This window comes from Hylobates moloch, unplaced genomic scaffold (assembly GCF_009828535.3).
Source record: "Hylobates moloch isolate HMO894 unplaced genomic scaffold, HMol_V3 SCAFFOLD_14, whole genome shotgun sequence".
Taxonomy (NCBI): Eukaryota; Metazoa; Chordata; class Mammalia; order Primates; family Hylobatidae; genus Hylobates; species Hylobates moloch.
In genome coordinates this window covers 26,941,037-26,965,745 of record NW_026652289.1, presented here as the reverse complement: position 1 = coordinate 26,965,745, position 24,709 = coordinate 26,941,037, and the positions used below count along the sequence as shown (strand labels likewise).

At 35.1% G+C, this 24,709-nt stretch overlaps 1 protein-coding gene across 1 annotated transcript in view; it reads right to left on the bottom strand.

Moving 5' to 3' along the window:
- The window catches only part of TMPRSS15 (transmembrane serine protease 15), a 142,201-nt gene that overhangs the window by 48,399 nt on the left and 69,093 nt on the right, over positions 1-24,709 (bottom strand). Inside the window, exons 14-18 of the mRNA XM_032174265.2 lie at positions 23,845-23,934; positions 20,928-21,053; positions 17,594-17,734; positions 7,352-7,462; positions 5,164-5,296 (exon numbers count right to left, since the gene is read on the bottom strand). Coding sequence (XP_032030156.1) covers positions 5,164-5,296; positions 7,352-7,462; positions 17,594-17,734; positions 20,928-21,053; positions 23,845-23,934 — 601 coding nt within the window. The remainder of the gene's footprint in view (positions 1-5,163; positions 5,297-7,351; positions 7,463-17,593; positions 17,735-20,927; positions 21,054-23,844; positions 23,935-24,709) is intronic.

Genomic DNA, 24,709 nt, shown 5'->3' with positions numbered 1-24,709 from the left:
CAATGCATTGGAAGGAATGTAAATGTAGGGATCCACATTTTGCTATCACCCAACTAACATGTTTCATTCAAATTCATTGAAAAAAACTTTTGTCAAAATAAAGTGTTGATCATTTTGACCTTTGTGAATAACTCGTCTTAACCCAATACATCCTCCAGGAAACAATGTAGTTAAAATTCACAAACCACAATGGAAAGAACTCCTCTTTTTATAATCACATGGTCATCTTTGAAAGGTGATGAATTGAGACACAAATATCCTGGGCAGGGAAAGCCCAGTCATCTGGGGCACTCAGGTGCATCAATTGTGGAAGCAAGGTCAAGTCCTCAATCTCCTTAGCTTAATCTTTAGAAACTAAGTTCCTGAGTCTATACAGCAGCTCCCGAGCAATTGACGCTAACAGCTTCCTAGGACCTCACCTCTTTGAAGTCACTATTGAATTAAAATTAGTGTTTAAAGTAGGAACTTGGAATGAATGCCACTTACCCAGTTCTTTACTTGAAATGGAAATAAACAACTGTCAGTTTCTGGGTTTTGTTGACTCTTTGTCAAAAAAAAATTGTTTCTCCTACAACTTGCCCTCTTCCAAGACTTTATGTCTGAAAGCTCACCATGTTTAAAGAGTTTTTGTTAAAGTTTATAATGTAGAATAAAAAGAATTACACACACACACACACACATTTAAAGTACAGGAAGACTAATATGCATAAACCAAATCGATTTTTTAATATATACTATTTATAGAAAATATGCTCAATAAAAGTAGGAATAGAAAGAAATTACAAAAGAATGTGGTTTGACCCCATTTTATAAAAAGTTTAAAAGTACATATATGAACAAAGATCTAGAAAACTATACACTGAGATGATTTTTTTTTTTAAAGTTCTGGGACACATGTGCAGAATGTGCAGGTTTGTTACATAGGTATACATGTGCCATGGTGGCTTGCTGCACCCATCTACCCATCATCTACATTAGACATTTCTCCTAATGCTATCCCTCCCCTAGTCCCCCACCCACTGACAGGCCCTGGTGTGTGATGTTCCCCTCCCTGTGTCCATGTGTTCTCATTGTTCAACTCCCACTTATGAGTGAGAATATGCAGTGTTTGGTTTTCTGTTCCTGTGTTAGTTTGCTGAGAATTATGGTTTTCCAGCTTCATCCATGCACCTGCAAAGGACATGAACTTATCCTTTTTTATTGCTGCATAGTATTCCATGGTGTATATGTGCTACATTTTCTTTGTCCAGTCTATCATTGATGGACATTTGGGTTGGTTTCAAGTCTTTGCTGTTGTGAACAGTGCTGCAATAAACATACGTGTGCATGTGTCTTTATAGTAGAATGATTTATAATCCTTTGGGTATATACCCAGTAATGGGATTGCTGGGTCAAATGGTATTTCTGGTCTAGATCCTTGAGGAATTGCCACACTGTCTTCCACAATGTTGGGAAAACTGGCTAGCCATATGTAGAAAGCTGAAACTGGATCCCTTCCTTACACCTTACACAAAAATTAATTCAAGATGGATTAAAGACTGAAACGTAAGACCTAAAACCATAAAAACCCTAGGAGAAAACCTAGGCAATATCATTCAGGACACAGGCATGGGCAAAGACTTCATGACTAAAACACCAAAAGAAATGGCAACAAAAGCCAAAATTGACAAATGGGATATAATTAAACTAAAGATCTTCTGCACAGCAAAAGAAACTATCATTAGAGTGAACAGGCAACCTACAGAATGGGAGAAAAGTTTTGCAATCTATCCATCTGACAAAGGGCTAATATCTAGTATCTACAAAGAACTTAAATTTACAAGAAAAAAACAACCCCATCAGAAAGTGGGTGAAGGATGCGGACAATTCTCAAAAGAAGACATTTATGCAGCCAACAAATATATGAAAAAAAGCTCGTCATCACTGATCATTAGAGAACTACAAATCAAAACCACAATGAGATACCATCTCACGCCAGTTAGAATGGTGATCATTAAAAAGTCAGGAAACAACAGACGCTGAAGAGGATGTGGAGAAATAGGAATGCTTTAACACTGTTGATGGGAGTGTAAATTAGTTCAACTAAATTGATTATTTATATAATGAATAATGAAATTCATTTCCTCTCTTTGCTCTTCATAGGAATTTCGTTCCTGATGAGGCTGACATCACTTGGATGAGGCTTGGACCTGGGAAGTTTCCATTCTAAATGCACAGCATTTGGGAATATAACAGGAACTGGAAGCTCTCAGCCCAACCGTAAGAAGCTAAGTTAGGTATAGAAGGAATGTACCTCAGCACAATAAAGATTATATATGACAAAGCCATAGTTAACAGTATACTAACAGGAAAAAGTTGAAATCTTTTCTTCTAAGAACTGGAACAAGACAAAGATACCTACTCTCACCACTCTTATTCAGTATAACACTGAAAGTCCTAGACAAAGCAATTAGAATAAAGAGAGAAATAAAGGGCATCCAAATTGGAAAGAAGGAAGTCAAATTGTCTCTGTTTATAGATGACATGATCTTATCTACAGAAAAACCTAAATACTCCACCAAAAAAGGGAATTGATCATTGAATTTAGTAAAGTTTCAGGATACAAAATGGACAAAACAAAATCATTACAGTTTCTATACATCAACAACCAACTAGCTGAAAGAAAAATCAAGAAAGTAATCCCATCTACAACAATCACACAAAAAATTAAACACCTAGAAATAAATATAACCAAGGAGGTGAAAGACGTCTTCAAGGAAAACTGTAAAACATTGATGAAAGAAATTGAAAAGGACACAAACAAATGAAAAAACATCCTATACTCATGGATTGGAAGACTTAATATTGTTAAGATAACAATACTACCCAATCCCTTTCAGATTTAATGCAATCTCTATCAAAACACCAAAGACGTTCTTCACAGGAATAGAAAAAAAATCCTAAAATTTGTATGGAACCACAAAACACACCAAATAGCCAAAGCAATCCTGAGCAAAAAGAACAAAACCGGAGGCTTCACACTGCCAGATTTCAAAATATTCTACAAAATTATAGTAACCAAGAAAACTGGCATAAAAATGGACAACAGACCAATGGACCAGAATAGAGAACAGGATAGAGAACCCTGAAATAAATCTGTGTTTACAGCCCACTGATTTTTTTTTTATTATTTTTATTTACAAAGCCACCAAGAACATTCAATGGGGGGAAAGAACAATCTCTTCAGTAAATGATGCTGGGAAAACTGGATAACTATATGAAGTATGAAACTAGACCCTTATCTCTCACCATATAGAAAAATCATATCAAAATGGATTAAAGAGTTAAATCTAAGACCTAAAATGTTGAAACCACTAGAATAAAACATTGGGGGAAACACTCCAGGACGTCGGTCTGGACAAAGATGGCTTGAGTAAGCCCGTAAAAGCACAGGCAACCAAAGCCAAAATGGACAAATGGGATCACATCACGCTACAAAGCTTCTACACAGCAAAGGGAATAACCAACGAAGTGAAGAGCAAATCCACAGAATGGGAGAAAATATCTGCAAACTGTCCATTTGACAAGCACATAATAACCAGAATATATAAAGAGCTCAAACAAATCGACAAGAAATAAAAACATATGTTCTGACTTTAAAAAGGGGCAAATTATCTGAGTAGACATTTCTTAAAAAAAGACATACAAATAGCCAACAGAATATGAAAAAAATGCTCAGCATCACTAATTACTAGAGAAATGCAAATCAAAACCACAATGAGCTCTCTCTCACCCCTGTTATAATAGCTTTTATCAAAAGAGAGGCAGTAAGGGATGCTGGTGAAGACATGGAGGAAGAACACCCATAGACTGTTGGGGAAAATATAAATTAGTACAGCCACTATTCAGAACATTATGGAGGTTTCTTAAAAAACTAAAAATAGAACTACCATATAACCCAGCACTTCCACTGCTGGGCATATATTCAAAAGAAAGGAAATCAGTATATCAAAGAGGATATCTGCCCTCCCATGTCTATTGCAGCACTATTCACAATAGCCAACATTTGGAATCAACGTAAGAGAAAAGCATATGTTTTATAATTAGAAAACTTTTGGCATATGTTTTTATAGATAGGTATATCTATATTTACATGTACATAGAGTGTATATATAATTCATTGCGTAAGTATTTGGCACTGATTTTTAAAGATAAGGATTAGTCTAGAGTTTAGCATTACAATAATGTACCAAATAGACATGGTTCTTCCCTTTATAGACCTCATAGTTTAATATGACAAACAAACTTTAAATGATATAGTGTTAGAAGTTATAAAGATAACCACATGTGAGCCAACATGGCTAGTAATCACTAAATCTTCAAAATCATATATGTTTAAGGATCAGAATGGTGGGTTAGAGTTGCCAGGTGGTAAAATGCAAAATAAGTATGTTATTGCTACTCATTACTTTCATTTTCTACCTAATTACTTTTAAGACTTGATGGGAAGGTAAAAAAGAAATATGGTGAAATTACATATTTGATGCAAGCTATTATGGCATTAGACTGGGAGGTATAATACATTTTTGATAAGTTATTAATTGGAATTTTTACTTGCATCATCCTTGCTGAGAATATCTTTCTTTATCCTTCTGTAACATAAAATTTATAGAAATATTGTAGTGGGAGAGGTTATGCAAAATTTTTAATTTTAAAGATATTTTACAAATTTTGCATAACCTCTCCCACTACAATAGTACTTCTATAAATTTTCCAAAAAACTATTGTAAATGTGTTGCAAAGATATAGCAAAAGCATATTCTCTGTAGTACCCTTGTGATTATTTATGTATATTATGATATAGGATAAAATGAAAGATTTCATTAAAAAATCATCAAAAAATATAAAATCATGAGAAATGCTCACATATAAGTATTTTGTATAACACAGTATATTTTATATAATATTTACATGTACTTATATTTATACAGTATTTATACAAAGGTTATTAACTGGTTATTATTTGAAAATGGGGTTAATCAAGATTTTTATTTTCTCCCTTTTGCTAATGTGTATTTTCTAAATTCATAACTTTATAAATTTTAAAGCTCTTACTAAACCTAATTTGATAGTAATAAAAAGGTTTGAGAATCTCTTAAAAAGGAACTCAGTAGAATTACTTACCCTAGTCCCAGCAGTTGACAAACATCATTTGAAATCTGGGTGGTCCAGTTCTCAGCACAAGCTGAATGCCACATGCTCTGGATTCTGAACTGCACTAAACCATTGTTGTTCGTTGTGCCATTGAAGAAACGCACTAAAGACACGGAGAGTATAATGGTAGTTACCAGAGACTGAACAGTGCAGAGAATGGGAAGACGTTGTTCAAAGAGTACAGAGCTTCAGTTAGACAGGAGGAATGAGTTCGTGAGATCTCTTGCATAGCACTGTGACTATAGTTAATAATAATGTATTGTATCTTTCAACATTTTGCAAAATTTCAAATTTTCTCATCATGAAATATGATAAGTATTTAAGGTGATGGATAGGTTGATTAGCATAATTCAATCATTCCTCCATCTCTCTCTCTCTCTATATATATACACACTTTTAAAATATATATATACACATCCTCTATATATACATTCTCTCTCCATACATTCTATTAATATATATTATATATAATAATATCACATTGTAACCCATAAATATATAGAATTAAATTTTTCAAATATACAGCAAATTTTTTAGAAAAATTAACAAAAAAAGATACATTGAAGAGATTAGATTACACATGTGGTCATTTTGACCTAAATTGATAAGAGTAAATTATGGCCTCTAAACTAAATGTGCAATGTTCTTAATATTTCGAGTTTAGAGATTGACTGTAGTTTTTCTTAAGAGCATGATGGAAGGTCTAATTTGAAAAATGTAAATTCAGTAGGCAATTTTGCTCTTTTATATAACTATAAAAATGGAAATTGCAGAGATATGCAAGTTTACTACAAATCTATACGGCAAATAAACAGAAAATAAAGTTATCTGTGAAGAGTATATATAAGAGTATATATAAACTTAGTTTCTGAAAGAAGGAAACTCAAGTTTAGGGAGGAATTCCCTCCCCACCAAAAAAAACCCATTTTCTTTGTACTTAACTTTTATACCATTTGATTTCTATCATCTTACTCATCATTTTACAACCATTTTGAACAGAATTTTAAGGCCATTAGTGGCCAGGTAGGGACTGGACCAAGCTAAGTGAGTTCATCAAGGGAGGAAAACATCAGTAATTGTAGTCTTACCTACAAACACTATGTTGTAATTCTATAAAATAATGCCACATTGTTTACCTTTTTTTCCTATTATGACAAGAGCTAAGAGCAGTGACTACAGAATTATACAAACTTAGGTTCAAAAACAGCTATGGCCCTTACTGGGTGTGCAACCTTTGGCAGCCACTTATCATTTCCAAGCCATAGTTTCCTCATGCGTAAACCATAGCCAATTTTTTTTTTCTTTTTTGAGATGCAGTTTCACTCTTGTTACAAAAGCTGGAGTGCAATGGCACGATCTGGGCTCACTGCAACCTCCGCCTCCCAGGTTCAAGCAATTCTCCTGCCTCAGCCTCCGGAGTAGCTGGGATTACAGGCACCCACCACCATGCCTGGCAAATTTCGTATTTTTAGTAGAGACAGGGTTTCACCATGTTGGTCAGGCTGGTCATGAACTCCTGACCTCAGATGATCTGCCCGCCTCGGCCTCCCAAAGTGCTGGGATTCCAGGCGTGAGCCACTGCGCCTGGCCAACTATAGCTAATTCTTATTGTGGATTTTTTTTAACTTAGTTACAATGCATGGTACATAGTATGTAAGTGTTAAATATTTGCTTGGAAATAAAAAGACATAATAAAAGTATCCATTACTCATAATGTTATTGAGGTGTGGAAGGGGAGCTGGACTGAAAACTCAGCAGGGCACGGGGAGAAAGTGAATTATAAGTAAGCATACAGGTGCCTCTGTATGTGGGCAACAAGCAGAAAACAGCAGCCAATATGGGTGGTGCTAGCCTGCTTGGTTTGGAATATTGTCTCTGTGGTATTCTGGGCTTCCTATGTGGATATTTGTTGCTCTAGAATTACAGTTAATAAGTGTAACCAAACTGAAACAAACAATAAACTGAGGCCTGCAAATATTAACTTTTCTTCTAACCAGACGGGGACAGAGGTGCTAAAATCATCTCAGAGATGAGATGTTCTCGTTCCAAAGCATCAAAACAGGTCCTAATAAACACATTTATAATCTTTCTTTTACACTGTAGAATCCAAATGCAGAGGCTAAAGTCATAAAAGTATTTTCCTAAAAATAAGACATACCACAATCTGCTTCATCTGAGCCATCCTCACAGTGCAGATGACCGTCACAGAGATTCACCAGCGGAACACACTCTCCATTTTTACATTGAAAATTGTCTTCCTTGCATGGCTCTATGGGGAAAGAATGTTTATTGTATAGGATAAAGAAAACACAAATGGATGATTCTGGAGTACAAATCCCATTTGCTCCCCTTTAAACATGAGTCCTTTGCCACAGCTCAAGGTGGAGCCAGCTTTGATACTGAGTAAATGACGAGTTAATGGGTGCAGCACACCAACATGGCACATGTATACATATGTAACAAACCTGCACGTTGTGCCCATGTACCCTAGAACTTAAAGTATAATAAAATATATATATATAAATAGTAAACATGAGTCCTTTGCCACAGCACAAGGTGGAGCCAGCTTTGATACTGAGCAACACCATCTACTTGGTTGTTGAGAATGCCTCAGAAGTAGTTTTCAAGCTGATGTGTATGTAGCTTTAGAAGAGTGTGGATGAAACCTCAGACATCTCTTTTGCAGCAAAAATCAGGGAATTTCTAAGAGGTGGCTGAGAGGTTGTCAACTCACCTCTTCCTCATAATTTTGTTAGTATCTCTTCAATAAACAAACTCCTCCACCCCAAACGAACATACAAGCAACAACCATTGAACTGTTACTCAAGCACAGAGAGGTCCCCTGGCCTCACCATCCAAATGATACTTCCAAACCTTTGTAAGAAAGAAATGTGGAAGTTGTCTGTTGGTGAGATCAAAGTTGGATTGGGTTGGAAACAGAGGGCTCAATTAAAGCTTGGTCAGGCAGGAAAGAGTAGTCAAATGGAAACTTTGCCATCTCGGTAATGTGAAAAGAAGTTGAGAATAGAGCTCCAAACAAGTACAGCAGTGTTAGAGGCATGGGCATGTGCTTGGCACACAGAGACACGAAAGGAAAATGAAAAGCCTGGGCAAAGAAGAAACTGGGTAGATCTGGAGGCCGTTGGTGGTTGTTTCCAGGGTTTGGTTTGTGCAAAAAGAGGCCTAGTGGAAACATTCCTTATTTAGAAGTAGCTGCTGCTGTTTCCTGAGATTGTTTGGTCTTTAAAAGTTTTGTTCTGGGAGAGCCCTCATATCACTGGGAGAGAGGGGTTTGCTTCCCTCTTCCAGTGCTTTCTGATTACAGCTTAGGAGGTACAGTTATGTACTGGAAGAAGAGTAGGAACTCCGTGAGGGCCACATGGAATTTGGTTCCCTGACAATGGCGATGGCTGTCAGGTGTGGAGAGGCTCAATGTCTTATACCCTACATGGCACATGAACAATCATATGGGGAAGTAAAAGCACTTGATAAAAATAAGAAACAGGGAAGCTTCTATTTTGAAAACTGTTAGTGACTATTAGTCAATGTAATAACATTACTATTACATTGCTTTCAAGGAGACTCAATTCAGATTAATATGATTTCAGAAACAAATTATGAAAATATCCATGGAGACTTTCTGAATTTATGATGATCAAACATAATGCCACTTGAAAGAAATCATTCCTGTTGTTTTAGAATCTAGGTTGTAGACTCACATCTGAGAGAGCTGATAAACACCGTTACACTTCTAAAGAGAGGCACTCAGTATAGCCATACTACACTTACTGAAAAAAATACTAAAAGTAGTCCAGCAACTATCAATATCCATCAGCTATTTTCAGCTTTTTAATAAAAGGGCATTAGAGTATTTTTCTAAAAAATATATTGAATAGAGTATTTGAGGGGGGATGTTTCTATGGAGGAAAGGGGAGGATAGTGCCATCCAGCAAACCAAGTGTGGGATGCTCTAAGAGAATCAATTCCTAATTGAGTTGCCTGAAAGAAGCAAGGTCAGCATCTCACTCCCTGGTCAAAAGTTGACTACACGGCATAACCAAAAGGACCAGGCTTTCATGGGACTAGTGTTAGGGCTTTCAGATATTTTAAAACTTTGACATTAGTATGAAACAGATTTTTAGTAATAACTCTAGGATACACATCAACGTGTCTGTGTGTGTGTAACTAAATTAAAACTTACCTTTACTCTGTTCTATTATTTCCTATCCTATCCCATCCCATCCCATCCCATCCCATCCCATCCCATCCCATCCCATATCCCATCCCATCCCATCCCATCCCATCCCATCCCATCCCATCCCATCCCACCCCACCCCACCCCATCCCATCCCATCCCATGCCATTCTATTCCATAACAATGCATAAAGGTTTTTGGATCGTGAAACCCAATAAATTCATTTCACTCCCCTGGTTTTTGATAAATACCAGGATAAACTGAAGTATAGTGATCAATTCCTGTGAAATGAAATCAGAAGTTAGAAAGTTGGCAAGGTGGACACTGGAAAGATGATCAGATGACAATTGCCTGGCAGGGAAGGCCAGCTCTAGCACAAAAAGTGGAGGAATGGAACGTAGGGATTAGGGATTCGGAGCTGAGCAGGGTTATAAGAGATTATTTAGGAGTTGTACGACCCACGTCTACAGTGCAATAGTCCAGGGCTGGTGGAACAATGCTCTGAAGAGCTCACAAGTCTGTTTCACAACAGAGCTAGCATTTGGCCAGAAGCTGGTGTCTGACGAAAACTACAATGGTAAAAAAAAAAAAAAAAAAAAAAATCTTCCTATCTTCCAACATTGGAACTATGGGAAGATGGGGGAAAAAGGGAAGTAGAAAATAAAACAAAGACAATATTTCCACCCTCCTCTGCCTTAAGTTATTAGGCCAACGTCTGTGCCTGAGTTGAGGGATAAAAGAAGCTTTGAATTAGATGATATTATACTTGACTGTTGATTTTAGCACTTAAAAGTGAGTGTAAGTTACCCAGATAAAATGATTTAACACTGGAAGAAACTGAAAAAGTGTAGAGATCTGCTTGAAATATCCAGAGCAGAAAAAGGAGATTTGAATTAAAATAGAGACAAATGAACCTTTTGTTTTGCTTATATTGTCACTGAGGTCAGTCATTCTATAAACTGAATATAGAATATGCCAGCTGTAATACCCATAAGGCCATATTTTCTCATCTTCGTATGTCCAGGGCTTGGCGAAATGTCTGGCACAAAGCAGGGAAAAGTAGATATTTTTAAAACATAAAGTAATGTATATTAAAAGATTAATATGCCTCAAAAGTATGAAGCTTAGTAATAGAGTCAACATAATATAAAGCACTTTTTAAAACTATGATTTCAAATAAAGTTTAAAATTTAAGATAATTGGCTGATGGTAATTCTAGTAATTTGAAAAAAAATCAATTTTATGAATTATGAAGATATAATTTACTTAAATTTCAATAGTTGTTAAGACATAGGCCCTAAAGTAATATGACCTTGGTTGAAGGTGCAATTTAACCATTTCTTTTAATATTTCTTTGACCTTGGGCAAAGAAATTAGCCTGAGGCTCAGTTTCTTTGACTGTCAATAGGAGTAAATACTACTTTTGTCTTAGGTGTGTCAGGAGAACAAATTTTAAAAGATAATGAAGTGTATTTATCATACCAATACATATACAGAGAATATGCAATAGATAATATTTTTAACAGTCAAAACAGTTTGCTCTTGTTGCCCAGGCTGGAGTACACTGTCGCCATCTCGGCTCACTGAAACCTCTGCCTCCTGGGGTCAAGTGATTCTCCTGCTTCAACCTCCCAAGTAGCTGGGATTACAGGCATGTGCCACCACGCTGGGCTAATTTTGTATTTTTAGGCGAGACGGGGTTTCTTCATGTTGGTCAGGCTGGTCTCGAACTCCCGACCTCAGGTGATCCGGCCGCCTCGGCCTCCCAAAGTGCTGGGATTACAGGCTTGAGCCACCACGCCCAGCCTTTCGCTGATATTTTTTAAGTTGACATTCTTACTCCATGTGCTAGTTGTGCTTTTTCTCCCTACGAATAACGAAATAAACAAGAAAACATACCTAACCCTTTCCTCTTAGTATCTTACAACAATAATTGGAGCTATTTGTGTACTCTACTTTAAACTTTGAAGAATTCTGTATTTTTTCATCTGAAATCTAAGTTACCTTATTAAGAAAATATTTTTAGAAAGCCATGGCTGGTTGTTTCTACAAACCTTTATACCATGAGAAAATTTGGTTACATATCTCAAAATATAATACTATTATGGAGGTTCTTGAAAGTGTAATTATCAATTTGTTTCACAAACATATTTTTAAACCAGATTAGTGAGATGACAAATGGGCAGAGATAATTACGATTCTAAAGACAGCATTAATACTTTGACTATATAGTTTATCTTTCTGGTATTAATTTTCCTTTAGAAAATTGGAAGTCTTAAATGTAGGTAGAAGTGTTATGTATTCATATATTCTGTCTTAAATATATATTTTAATATACTTTATTTAAAAGGTTGACAGCATGAAATTACATGTCCATGATCAATTATATTGATATACTTACAGAATGTTAGTCACCACCCTTTATTTTTAAAATATCTTATTACTTTTTTCATAGCTTACTGAAATCACTATGTAAAAAATGAGTTCTCAATGACAATAATTTAATCATAGATACATTTACTGATAATTTTACCTTTTTACTAATGTAGATAGGCAATATTTAATTTGAAAATCACATACGAGTTGAATGGAAACAGACATATCTGAATTAAAATCTAAATGATAACATATAAATATTTTAAAAATGTAATTCATTTCTGTGCTCTAGCTGAAGCTGTTAGGGTTATATTCTATGAATCCGGAAAAATAATAACTTGTTTCTATAAGCTGAATGAACTGGATGAAAAAATGCTGAATGGGGAAAATTGATCTATTGTTACTGAACTGAACAGAAATTTTAAAATCTGAGAAGTATAAATAAGCTCTTTCAGAATTTTCCTTACATGCGTAAACTGGATTCTGATTCTTTGTAACATACAATAGTTCAGCTTCATTAAGCAGTCTTTAATCCAACAGTTTAACTCTCTCTGGACTCTGAAATCTTATTTCTGATAGTTTTATGCCCATGGTGAGAGAGAGAAAAATAAATATTGCTAAGAATTGAATTTCCCCATCTCCTTTTTATGAAGTCTCCAGTAGCGTTGCCTCATTTGGTTAACATATGCTTGGTTTAAAATGGAACGAAATTTATCTCTAAGCACATACCACACAATCTGGGGAGGGCTCAAACCCCCTAAATGTAATCAGCTGCCACTTCCACGGTTGCCTGATAAACACTATTGAATTTCATCGTTAAGACCCTCAGTATAAGAAAAGACCAATAAGGGGACATTTATAGGCGATTGATCTTAATAAATCTATATTACATATACTTTATTACAATAGAAATGGAAATGTCAGGAACATAGTACAAAGAAAATAAGATATAAAAATACACTATACAATTGTGTTAAATTTCAACTGAATGCCTTGGAAGGTGTCCCTAAAATATCTACAGAAGACAAGTGAAGCAAAAACAATTTTTGATGCCCATTTATACCTTTTTCTAAAAGAACCACCAAAGTAAAGTGCCAGGATGTGTGTCCAATCTCGCTTTCCCTTACCAGCTTGATTAGCTTCCACAGCCAAGTCCCTGTTTCTGTAATTGCTTTTTAGTCTTTGGGTATAAAAAATCTTGATGGAAGCAGACAGTGCTGATGACAACTCAATCATTCCATTACTCACTTCCCAGCTGCATCTGTCCTATGTCTAGTAGGAATGTGAAACCACACTCCCCATGTATTTATCATGCAGTGATGGGCATTGAAGACTCTGTTCCAGCTTCAATCAAGAGAATTTTCCCTTAAAAATAACTTCATACATTACATACTAATGTAACAGTAGTAAATGAAATCTAGCTATCGGCAAAAGAAATATAAAGAATCTATACACCATAAACTTGGTGTCTCTTTTGCATTGAGAGAAATAGATTGTGCTCTGTTTTTGAGTTTGATCTTGAATCAAAATTGGTTATAATGTTTTTCAAAATTTTTGATGTTGTGTTTGTTTCATTATAAGAATCTGAGACAGGAAATAAATGCTGATGAGGATGCAGAGAAAGGGGAACATTTATACACCATTGGTAGAAATGTAAAATAGTATAGCCATTATGAAAACCAATACAAGGCTCCTCAAAGAACTAAGAAATATAAAAACTAAAAATATAACTGCCATATAACTCAGGAATCCCACTGCTAGATATTTATCAAAAAGAAAGAAAAGCAGTATATCAAAGAGATATCTGCTCATCTATGTTTATTGCAGCACGATTCTTGATAGCCAAGTTATGCAGTCAACCTAAGAGTCCATCAACAGATGAAGAGAGAGAGAGAATATGGTATCTTTGCACAATGGAATATTATGCAGTTATAATAAATAATGAAATTCTGTCATTTGCAATAACATGGAGAAAACTGGAGGACATTATGTTAAGTGAAATAGCCAGGCACAGAAAGACAAATGTTGCATACTCTCATTCATATGTGGGAGCTAAATTAATTGATTTCATGAAGATAGTAAATAGAATGGTGGTCCCAGAGGCTGAGAAGGGTAGTGGGGAAGGAGGATAAAGAAGGGTTTCAATGGGTACCAAAATAGAGTTACACAGAAGAAATAAGATCTAGTGTTTGGTAACACAATAAAATGACTATAGTTAACAATAACTTATGGTACATTTCAAAATAACTAGGGAAGACCATTTGGAATGTTCCTAACACTTAGAAATAATAAATGTTTGAAGTGAAGAATATTTCAGTTTCCCAGATTCCATGATTGTAAATTGTATGCTTGTATTAAAATATTACATATACCGCATAAACGTGTAATTATTATGAGTCCATAAAACACAATTTAAACAAACTGTAACTATAACTTTTGATGGAAGAGATTTGTCTCTGTCTTCCTTTTGACAATCCATTTTCCTCTTTTCAAGTCTTTTCTCCTTTCTCATTTTCAATTTAAAATAGGGGTTTAAAGACCTACTTTTTCTTTAAAATTTTGTCTCAAGATGCTTTCACTTTTGCAGATGGTGGAATGCCCTGTCCTGTTAGTCTGTTCTCATGCTGCTAATAAAGACATACCTGAGACTAGGTAATTTATATGAAAAAAGAGGATTAATGGACTTGCTGTTCCACATGGCTGGGGGAGCTTCCTAATCATGGCAGAAGACAAAAGAGAAGAAAGGCACATCTTACATGGCAGCAGGCAAGAGAGAGCATGTGCAGGGAAACTCCTTTTTATAAAACTATCAGATCTCATGAGACTTACTCATTATCATGAGAACAGCACAGGAAAAACCCACCCCCATGACTCAATTACCTCCCACTGGGTCCCTTCCACAACACATGGGGATCATTACAATTCAAGGTGAGATCTGGGTGGGGACACAGCCAAACCAAATCACATATAATTATTTCAATTGTTTGGATACCTCAATAAATCAATCCCTAATCTAATACTAAGCATGATATTTTTTAAAAACTCTAAATTACTTCGGGTTTTTCTATGTATCTCAATTTCCTTAAAAGTATAATACTTCTTTCAAAAATCCTTTCCTTGACAGAATTCTTGAAAAAAATTTAGGACGGCCTCCGGTAGAATAGTACTAGGCATTAGGTATTTACTTGCTCTATTTTATGATATTTTGCAGAAGACAGTACATAATTTTACTGCATTTAAACACAGCAGTTATTGACCCTTGTATATTTTTTAGTTGTGGGATTTTCTCCTTAAAACATGAGAAATATTACTTCATTGTTTTAGTGTTCATAATTGCATGAAATATAAAGTTGATCTTATTTTCAACACCTACAAAAATAATTTTACTTTTTCTGCTAAGAATTTTCAGAAAAATTTCCCTCTTGAAATTTAAAACTTCACACAGAAAATGTTGTAACACTGATTCCTGCTTATTAATTTTTTTATTGAACACACTAAGACTTCATGATTTTTCAGGTAATTTTATTCAGATACAGAAAGTGTATGATTTTTCTTTCATTGTATCTTTCACTATTAGTTTTGATCTGCTTTTATGTTTTCAATTTCAGGAATGTTTATTGTTTTCAAATTTGGTTTGGTGTTTTTTTCTGCATGCGCATTACAGACTCTCATATGTTTCCATCTCTCTTTACTTATCATTTTTTCATTCCTCATCATGCTTTCCTGCAGCAATTTTTGTGGAAATGTGTGTGTTCTGCACAAGAGGTTTTGAATAGTTGTGCAATAGACCAGAAAACTAGGTGGTTCACACTGCTAACAAAGGCCTCTAATCAAATCAGAAAGATTTGATTATGGCAGAGTTTCACAGAAAATTGCTCTGGCCAGAGATGGCCATCTTCTTCCAAATTCTTGAGAGGAGACTTTGTTGTAACGTCACTTGTGGGAGCTGGTACCGTGCAAAGACTATTTTATCGGGAGCCAAAAATTATATAATAATTAAAAAAATTAGGGTCATGATTTTACATATAAAAGTATTGGTGGTAACATTTTGTGTTTTTCTGTCATCTAAAGTTTGCTATTAACTAATTTACTTTCTATATAACAGTAAGAAAGATTTAGCTTTTCTCAAACGTTACATAACCACAGTCTGTTTTATTTTAAATGTGCTCAATATTAACTACCAAAATGTCCTGATCTATGTCCATCACCCATCTATTCTTTAAAAGTGTAACTCAAATGTTGAATTAAATTAAAATAATAGGTACACCACAAATAGAAGGAAACTGAAATAGCAGATAAAATAATTGGCAAACAAACATGGTTATAGTATAATCATCAGCAACAAAATAATCAAGAAACAAAATCAGTGATTCAAGATGACATTTTCAAAATTATCTTGATTAACATTTTCCAAAGCAATGATCAAATTTCCTTCTAAGTTAAATTCTTGTCACACACACACACACACACACACACACACACGCGCTTATGTAAATACGTATCTATTGATATTTGCATCTCAATGTATTTTCTTCTTTACCTAACAAAATCATGTCATTTTCTATATTTCTTCTTTTTCGTGTACTCTATTATAAGATAAATTATAATTTTGTGTAGATCTCAAAGTATTTACTAATTAATTATTTTTTATTGATCCATGTCACTGTTGCTTGTAAGTAAACAGATTGGCTTCTAAAATCAGTCACAAAATCCAGATTAATCGATTGAGCTACCACTTACTTCTACCTAAGTAGCATGGGTAATATCAGTTGTGGTTCATTTTCAGGGCCAGATGGTAGACCTCTTAATTATTTGCCATAAAGATGAAAGCAGGCAGCTTTCTGGGATGGTGTCAAAAGTCCTGGTCAGTTGTGAGTGGAGGAACAAAGATAAACATAACCTAATAGTAGCTGGATTTTGTATTAGATAATAGGCCAGATGAAGATAAACTATCCAACCCTACCTCTTTTCTAGATATTCAAGTGAAATACATCAATTCCATAAATATTTCTCTTCCTATGGAAGAGAAAGAGAGATGTAGGAAGTAGCATATATTCTGTTTTTCTGACATTTTTGCACCTGGAAAGAACCACTGAGTTGCCGGGTAGTTCTATGAGACAAATCATAGTCCAAGTGGAGTATCAAGTTACAAAAAAATTCTCTGCAGATTGTTGAATGCAAATATATGCAAATACTAGATATATGAATATATATATCCATATTCACATATATCTGTATATATATACACACACATATACATATATCCATGATGAACATGCCACTATTTTGTTTGATCATGTTGATTATTTTATGGATATAATAAAACACCCAGCGTCGGAGGGTTGGGCATGCCAGCAAATAGCATTAGATTCCTACACTGCGGTGCTTTACTCTGGTTGTCTCCAATAAGTTAATGATGTTAATTATTTAATTGAATGTGGTTGGCATGCCAACAGCTCTCTTGCCTGTTTCCTTCTTTGCTTTCTGAAAATGTTCTTGACATGGGAAACATGACAGTCTTCTTTCCTTAGAGGGAAGGAAATGTTAACATTTAACATGGCTCTCTTCAATGAACAAAATTCAACACTCCTTACACATCAGAGAAATCCAAGTAGGTCTGCTAAAAACTTCTGTGGCTGCCTACTTTGAATGAACTCAGGTAATGGTAATACAGATGTAAAGGAGGAAAAATAATCTTCATTAAGATGAGGAAGAATGAGTGTCACAGAAGGAAAGCATTAAAATCACGATTTTAGCCTTGAAATTCTGTATACCTTTGCTGTTTTGCTCCAAAAGTTATGATGCGATGTGTGATTTATGGGCTCTTACCTGGAATCCCCAAGTGATAGCCAGTAGTAAAGTTTGCTTTAAACCCTCCTCTTGCCAACACATCATTAGTGATGAGAAGCACAGTCATTCTGTTGGTGGTAGAGAACACATCCTTTACTGGGCCAGGCCCTGTGTACACAGCTGTTCCAAAGGAAAACGAGATAATCAGTGAGATGATCCTTTCGATCTAGAAGGAAATGTACCCCACATCTCAATTCCATCTGTCAGACGTAGGGCTACATGCTACATGGCTCGCTCACAGAGCAGCCACAAGTAAATGAACACATGCATTCTTTTACATTTTGAACACTCTTCAACAAAGCAAACTTCTCTTTAAACTTTTTTGATATTTCTTGAGGTTTGTGCAACTCTATAATGCAATGATGAATTACTTATAATATATCTGACTTAGTACCACTGCTATTCAAAGCTCATTTATCCCAGACAAATGACTACTTATAAAGACCTTTATAAAACAATGGAGTTTATAGTCACGTTTACTAAATTTTTGACCAAACATATTCAGTATTTTTTTGTGTGTGGAATCATAAACCTAATCTGAAGGATGGATTATTTAGAGATTGAGAATATTAACAACATGGTGGCTTTTAAACCTTTTCCCCTTAATCCCTCAGCTTTGGGGATTTCATAAACAATAAAACATTCTTTACTATATTTCAGCTAATTAAAGATACATTTATTTAAAAAAGTTTTATATATTGGAAGCCCTGAAAGTGATTCAGTTTCAAATGACCTTCCTGCCTACAAATTTTAAGACAATAAATCAGAGATCTTTCTGGAATTCTTATTTACTTTTCAATGGTTTGTTTAACTATTAACAGATGAAATGATACACTTTAATTTTTTAGATGATGAGAACGCTGAAGTTTTTATTTGAAGAATAATTTGATCTAAAATGGAAAAACTATTTAAAATTTTTTTATATGTGTATAAAAGAACCAAATTTCAAATTCCTCAGTTCTTGCCACCCTTCTAGTCCCAACAAAATTTTCTTTATTTGTTCTATGTGTGGCTCCCAAAATCCTCTCCCAGGAAGCTCACACTCCAGAACTTTGTAAGATTTTGCTGTAGAATTCTACATAAGCGTTGACTGATGAAAAGGTTGGGGAACCCTCCCCACCACACTGTCACTTGATGTGCTCTAGAACATTTTCTCTGGAGTCTTCATTGATTAGTTGCAGCATTCATGTGATTGTATCCTGACTGCATATCTATTAGATCAGATTTTACAATACATGATGAATACAAGTCCAAAGCACAGTTAGATAAAACATTTTTTTTTTTTTTTGCGGGAGGGCAATAAAACACTTTTTAGTTGTATCATTTCATTCATCAAAATTGATCATGTGAGCATCTTTGCTTAATGTGTGACTTATCAAGAGACACCTTTTTCTTAAAAATGAGAAACCATTGGGCCAGGCGCGGTGGCTCACGCCTGTAATCCCAGCACTTTGGGAGGCTGAGGCGGGTGGATCACGAGGTCAGGAGATCGAGACCATCCTGGCTAACACGGTGAAACCCCGTCTCTACTAAAAATACAAAAAATTAGCCGGGCGTGGTGGTGGGCGCCTGTAGTCCCAGCTACTTGGGAGGCTGAGGTGGGAGAATGGTGTGAACCTGGGAGGCGGAGCTTGCAGTGAGCCGAGATCACGCCACTGCACTCCGGCCTGGATGAAAGAATGAGACTCTATCTCAAAAAAAAAAGAGAAACCATAATTCTCAGCAAACTATCGCAAGGACAAAAAAACCAAACACCGCATGTTCTCACTTATAGGTGGGAATTGAACAATGAGAACACATGGACACAGGAAGGGGAACATCACACACCAGAGCCTGTTGTGGGGTGGGGGGAGCGGGGAGGGATAGCATTAGGAGATATACCTAATGTTAAATGAAGAGTTAATGGGTGCAGCACACCAACATGGCACATGTGTACATATGTAACAAACCTGCACGTTATGCACATGTACCCTAAAAGTATAAAAAACAAATGACCAGCCTGGCCAACGTGGTGAAATCCTGTGTCTACTAAAAATACAAAAAATTAGCCAGGCATGGTGGTGGGCACCTGTAATCCAATCTACTCCGGAGGCTGAGGCAGGAGGATCGCTTAAACCCAGGAGACAGAGGTTTCAGTGAGCTGAGATTGCACCACTGCACTCCAGCCTGGGTGACAGAGCGAGACTCCATCTCAACAACAACAACAACAACAAAAATAGTGGTAGTTAGATAACATATTAGCTATTATGTTTGACTGATAGTTTTTTAGTGTGTCAGCATGTATTCCATGATCTATAGAATACACAAAATTTCCTCTATAATAGTACACTCTATAATAGCACAAAAATTTCCTCTACAATAGTACACTCTCCCTAGGCTTATTTTAAAATAATTGATAAAATAAAAAAGAAAAATAAACTGGTCAATTTTTGAAGCATTCTCAGGTACCTACATAGAAGCAGCTAGTACTAGAGACACAGCCAAAGTACTAATAAAATGTAAAGTAAAACTCATTAAAAAATTTTGTATAACAACATGATTTGAATAGTTTGAAGTAAAATAAAAATTGATTTAATAGCTATCTTTGGACATCTGATATACATATAAAGAGAACTACATAATGGGTGTCCTTAGCTTCTAGTCTCCAATGTGTAGTGCTTGTGGTAGTCAATTAATGCCAGCTGGTAGGAAGTGATGACTCAAAAATATTGTCCAAAATAGTTGAACTCATGGAGATAGAGAGTAGAATGATAGTTACGAGTGGCTGGAAAGAGTATTGGGAGGGGTGGGGGAGTGAGGATGATCAATGGATAAAAAAATATAGTTAGAATAAATAAGATCTAGTATTTGACAGCACAATAGGGTGACCACAGGCAATAACAAGTTACTGCACATTTAAAAATAACTGAAAGAGTATAATTGGGTTGTAACACAAAAGACAGGAAAAATGCTTGAGGTGATGGATACACTATTCACACTGATGTGATTATTATGCATTGTAGGCCTATATCAAAATATCTCACATATCCCATAAATACATACACCTACTATGTACCCATGAAAATTAAAAATGAATTTAAAAAGTAAAAATAATTAGTCCTGCTTTGTGAAGAATGTTCAAGAAAAATATTATGTTGTCACTATTTTAAGTATACCCTATATTGTAAGCTCCACATAAACTCATGTCGCTTTACTATTGTATTTTCATTTTGCAAGTTGTAAAAGAGTGATTACATTTATTAAGAAACACTCTTTCCACCAGTACAACATCTTGAGCTTTACAACCTTTACAATATACAGATTGCAGACTTACCTAAGAGCAAGGAATCAGCTTCTTCACCATCTCTTATTTCAACTACATCGTTAATATTTTCTAAGTCAAATTCTTGAAAATGAAGTTGTATATTCTCTCCTTTTTGTGCATTTAAAATCCAAACACCTTAAAAGTAAGAAATAACATTTAATTTGAAACACACTTGGTGATTTCTCTTAAAAGCTTCACTCCCTTGAGAATTTCAAATAACTTAAAAAAAAAATCAATTTTTTTTTCCACTTCATGAAAATCAGTATTTCACGGTGTTTCTTTTTTCTTTTCATTATTTTTTTTTTTGGTGAGAAAATATATTGGTTTCATCAATAATATTTATAGTAACATTTCAATTAAATTTGAAATTATTTAGTATAATTGATATTTTTACGAAATGGAATACTTTAATCAAAGTTTACAAATATTATTTTACCTCTACAATATAACATTTATGAATATCAAAAGATACTAAAATTATAGTTTCATTTATTTAATTTTCCACGATCAAATTTAGAAGAAAATTAGGTAATTAAAATGCAATTTATAGGACAAGTAAGCTTTAATATTTATTTTAAAAGTTTTTACATTTATTTACATTTAGTTCATTAAAAAAATAAATAAAACAAGACTACTAGCATCAATAAACACTTCTTGTTTTTATTGATTTCGTAAATAATTCAACCTTCAGATTTTTTTCTAGGCCATTCTTCTCTCATTCTGTATTAGTTTTATCATTCACTCTTAAGAAATATACTTATATAGTAACAATTTCCAAGTCTTTATTTTCTGCCCTTTTTTGAGATGCAGGCAAATTTATTGACTTATTTACTGTATATGGCTGTACATATTTCAAATCCAACACGTTCTAAAGAAAAAGCAGAATTATCTCTTTTGCAAACTCATTTGTCTTATTCTTCCTATCTCAGTGGCACTACTAATCATCCACTCATAGTTCTCTATGCTTGAAACCTCAGCACCTTCCTTGACCTCCTTTCTCCTACCACATCCAATCCATCACCTAAGCCTGTTAATAGTACCTCCAACATCCTTTGAACCCCATTTACTTCTCAACGTCCCTTGCCACCACGACAAGAGTTCAAATCACTATAGTTTCTCATCTCCTAATTGGTGATGCTGATGGTTCTCATCCCTTACCATCTATCTCTGATCTAAAATGCAAGCTCGTTTTTATCGCCATTTTCCTGTAAACCATTCAAAGACTCCCCAGTGCTCTCAGAATGAAATTCCAACTTCATAACATGGTGTACAATTCCTTCACACTTCTAATTTTACCCATTACCATTATTTAATTTTTCTTGGAGATTCAAGAAACAGTTGTCTCCTACTTTGGTATGTCAAGGACTCTCCACAGAGTCCCGCCTTTACCCTTATTATAACAGTATTTTGGACATTTTGTGCCTGACAACATATCTGAGTCACTATCTATACTGTGCTACATTTGTGTCTTCTTTACTTACTTCAGATTAAGGAAATAAAATATTGAATACACATTTGTCAAATAAATATTTTTAAATTTAATAAATTTCTCCAAATTGTTTCAATGTTCCACTGCTTGTTGGATTTTTCAGATTATCATTTTGTTCAAATGATGTTTAAAAGATGTCTTCAGGCTGGGTGCCGTGGCTCAAGCCTGTAATCCTAGCACTTTGGGAGGCCGAGACGGGCGGATCACGAGGTCAACAGATTGAGACCATCCTGGCTAACACGGTGAAACCCCATCTCTACTAAACATACACAAAAAATTAGCAGGGCGTGGTGGCGGGTGCCTGTAGTCCCAGCTACTCGGGAGGCTGAGGCAGAAGAATGGTGTGAACCCAGGAGGCGGAGCTTGCAGTGAGCCGAGATCGTGCCACTGCACCCCAGCCTGGGCGACAGAGCGAGACTCCGTCTCAAAAAAAAAAAAAAAAAAAAAAAGATGTCTTCAGTGTGAAGCAGAGATAACTCTGTTTCCCCAAACAAGTCAAATTAGATTAGTCGCTGTTTATTTTTCGGGGATGAGGTACTTGTCTACAATATTGACCCTATATGCACCTATGAAAGTGATGCTCTCTTATCTCTTGATCATCTGAAGGAAGAAGGTTGGCTTTTTCTGACGACACATTTTTCCCACCATTGGGGCATTTCTTTCATTGACAGAATTCTCCATTTAGCTTAGTGGTCTTAACAAGGCATGGCAATGGAAAGATGTTTGTTTCCCAGTCCAGACTCCTGAAGTGGAACATTTGTAGGATGGACTAGGGAATCTGCATCTCCAACACAATCTTTATGTATCTTTATATGAGTTTCTATATTTAGGAACATTGACCTAGAGGTAGTCTTTATGCAGTTTTAGCAAACTATTTTCTCTAGACAAATTTTTTAGTGATCTTTCTTATAATTTTATTTTTTATACTGGAAATAATTACATTATTGTAGCTATCTGCTTTATTGGCTCTAGCATATATTTGCAAAAAGTGTGAATGCTACAACTGGTTCTTTACTTTTTAATTCTTTCCATTGTCTTTGTCCTATGAAATTGCAAACTTGTTAAACACACTATAGACATTATATGCACAAACAAGGAAAGTGATTTAGAAAGCGGTGTCTGAAGTAACACTGGTTCTCTCACTGTTGTTATTCAACTTCTAAATTTGGAATTATAATGACACCTGTTCAAGAAGTTCTTGTGGGAAATGAATGAAATAATGTATATTGGGCATTAACACAGTGCCTGGCATGACACAAATGTTATATATATTTAGCAATTATTGTTATTTTTGTTGTTATATTAAGCAATCTTATAGGTAGACATGATAGGTGTACCCATGTTTGACAAATTTATAATCTACTTTGCTGCATCAAGGGGAGATCTACATTTCATATGGACATTTGTTTCCGACGACCTGGAAAAGAAATGACTCACAGAAAGCCAGATTAGGGTAGCTGTCTGGAAAGTTCATAGAACTGAATGTTGTATTTGGCTCCCACAGTTCAAAAGGTCCTCCACAGTCCGCTGAAAAGGAAAGCAATGGGAAATCATTAGTAACACAATGTTTATTTCAGAGAGATAATACCACATGCCAGCAAATTTTCAATTACATTTCTTAGAATACAAATTTTGACAAGTAAATTTTAGAGTCATGTAAGGGTAAATGTTGCAGTTTAAGTAAAGGAAAAATACAGTTAAATAGATAAGAACTCTATGATCAGTGATGTTGAGCTTTTTTTCATGTGATTGTTGGCCGCATGTATGTTACCTTTTGAAAAGTGTCTGTTCTTGTCCTTTGCCACTTTTTTGTGGGGTTGTTTATTCTTTTTCTTGTAAATTTAAGTTCTTTATAGAAGCTGGATATTGGACCTTTGTCAGATGCATAATTTGCAAAAGGTACCATCTGACACCAGTCAGAATGGCTATTATTAAAAAGTCAAAAAATAACAGATATTGGAGAGTTTGTGGGAAAAAAAGGAACACTTACAGACATTTGGTGGGAATGTAAATTAGTTAAATTATGTAGAAGAAAGTGTGGTAATTTCTCAAAGACCTAAAGACAGAAATACCATTTGACCCAGTAATTCCGCTACTGGGTATATACCCAAAGGAATATAAATCATTGTATTATAAAGACACATGCACACGTTTTTTCATTGCAGCGCTATTCAAAGTAGGAAAGACACTGAATCAACCTAAATGCCCATCAATCATAGACTGGATAAAGAAAAGGTGGTACATATATACTGTGGAATACTATGCATTAATAAACAATAGTAAGATCATGACATTTGCAGGG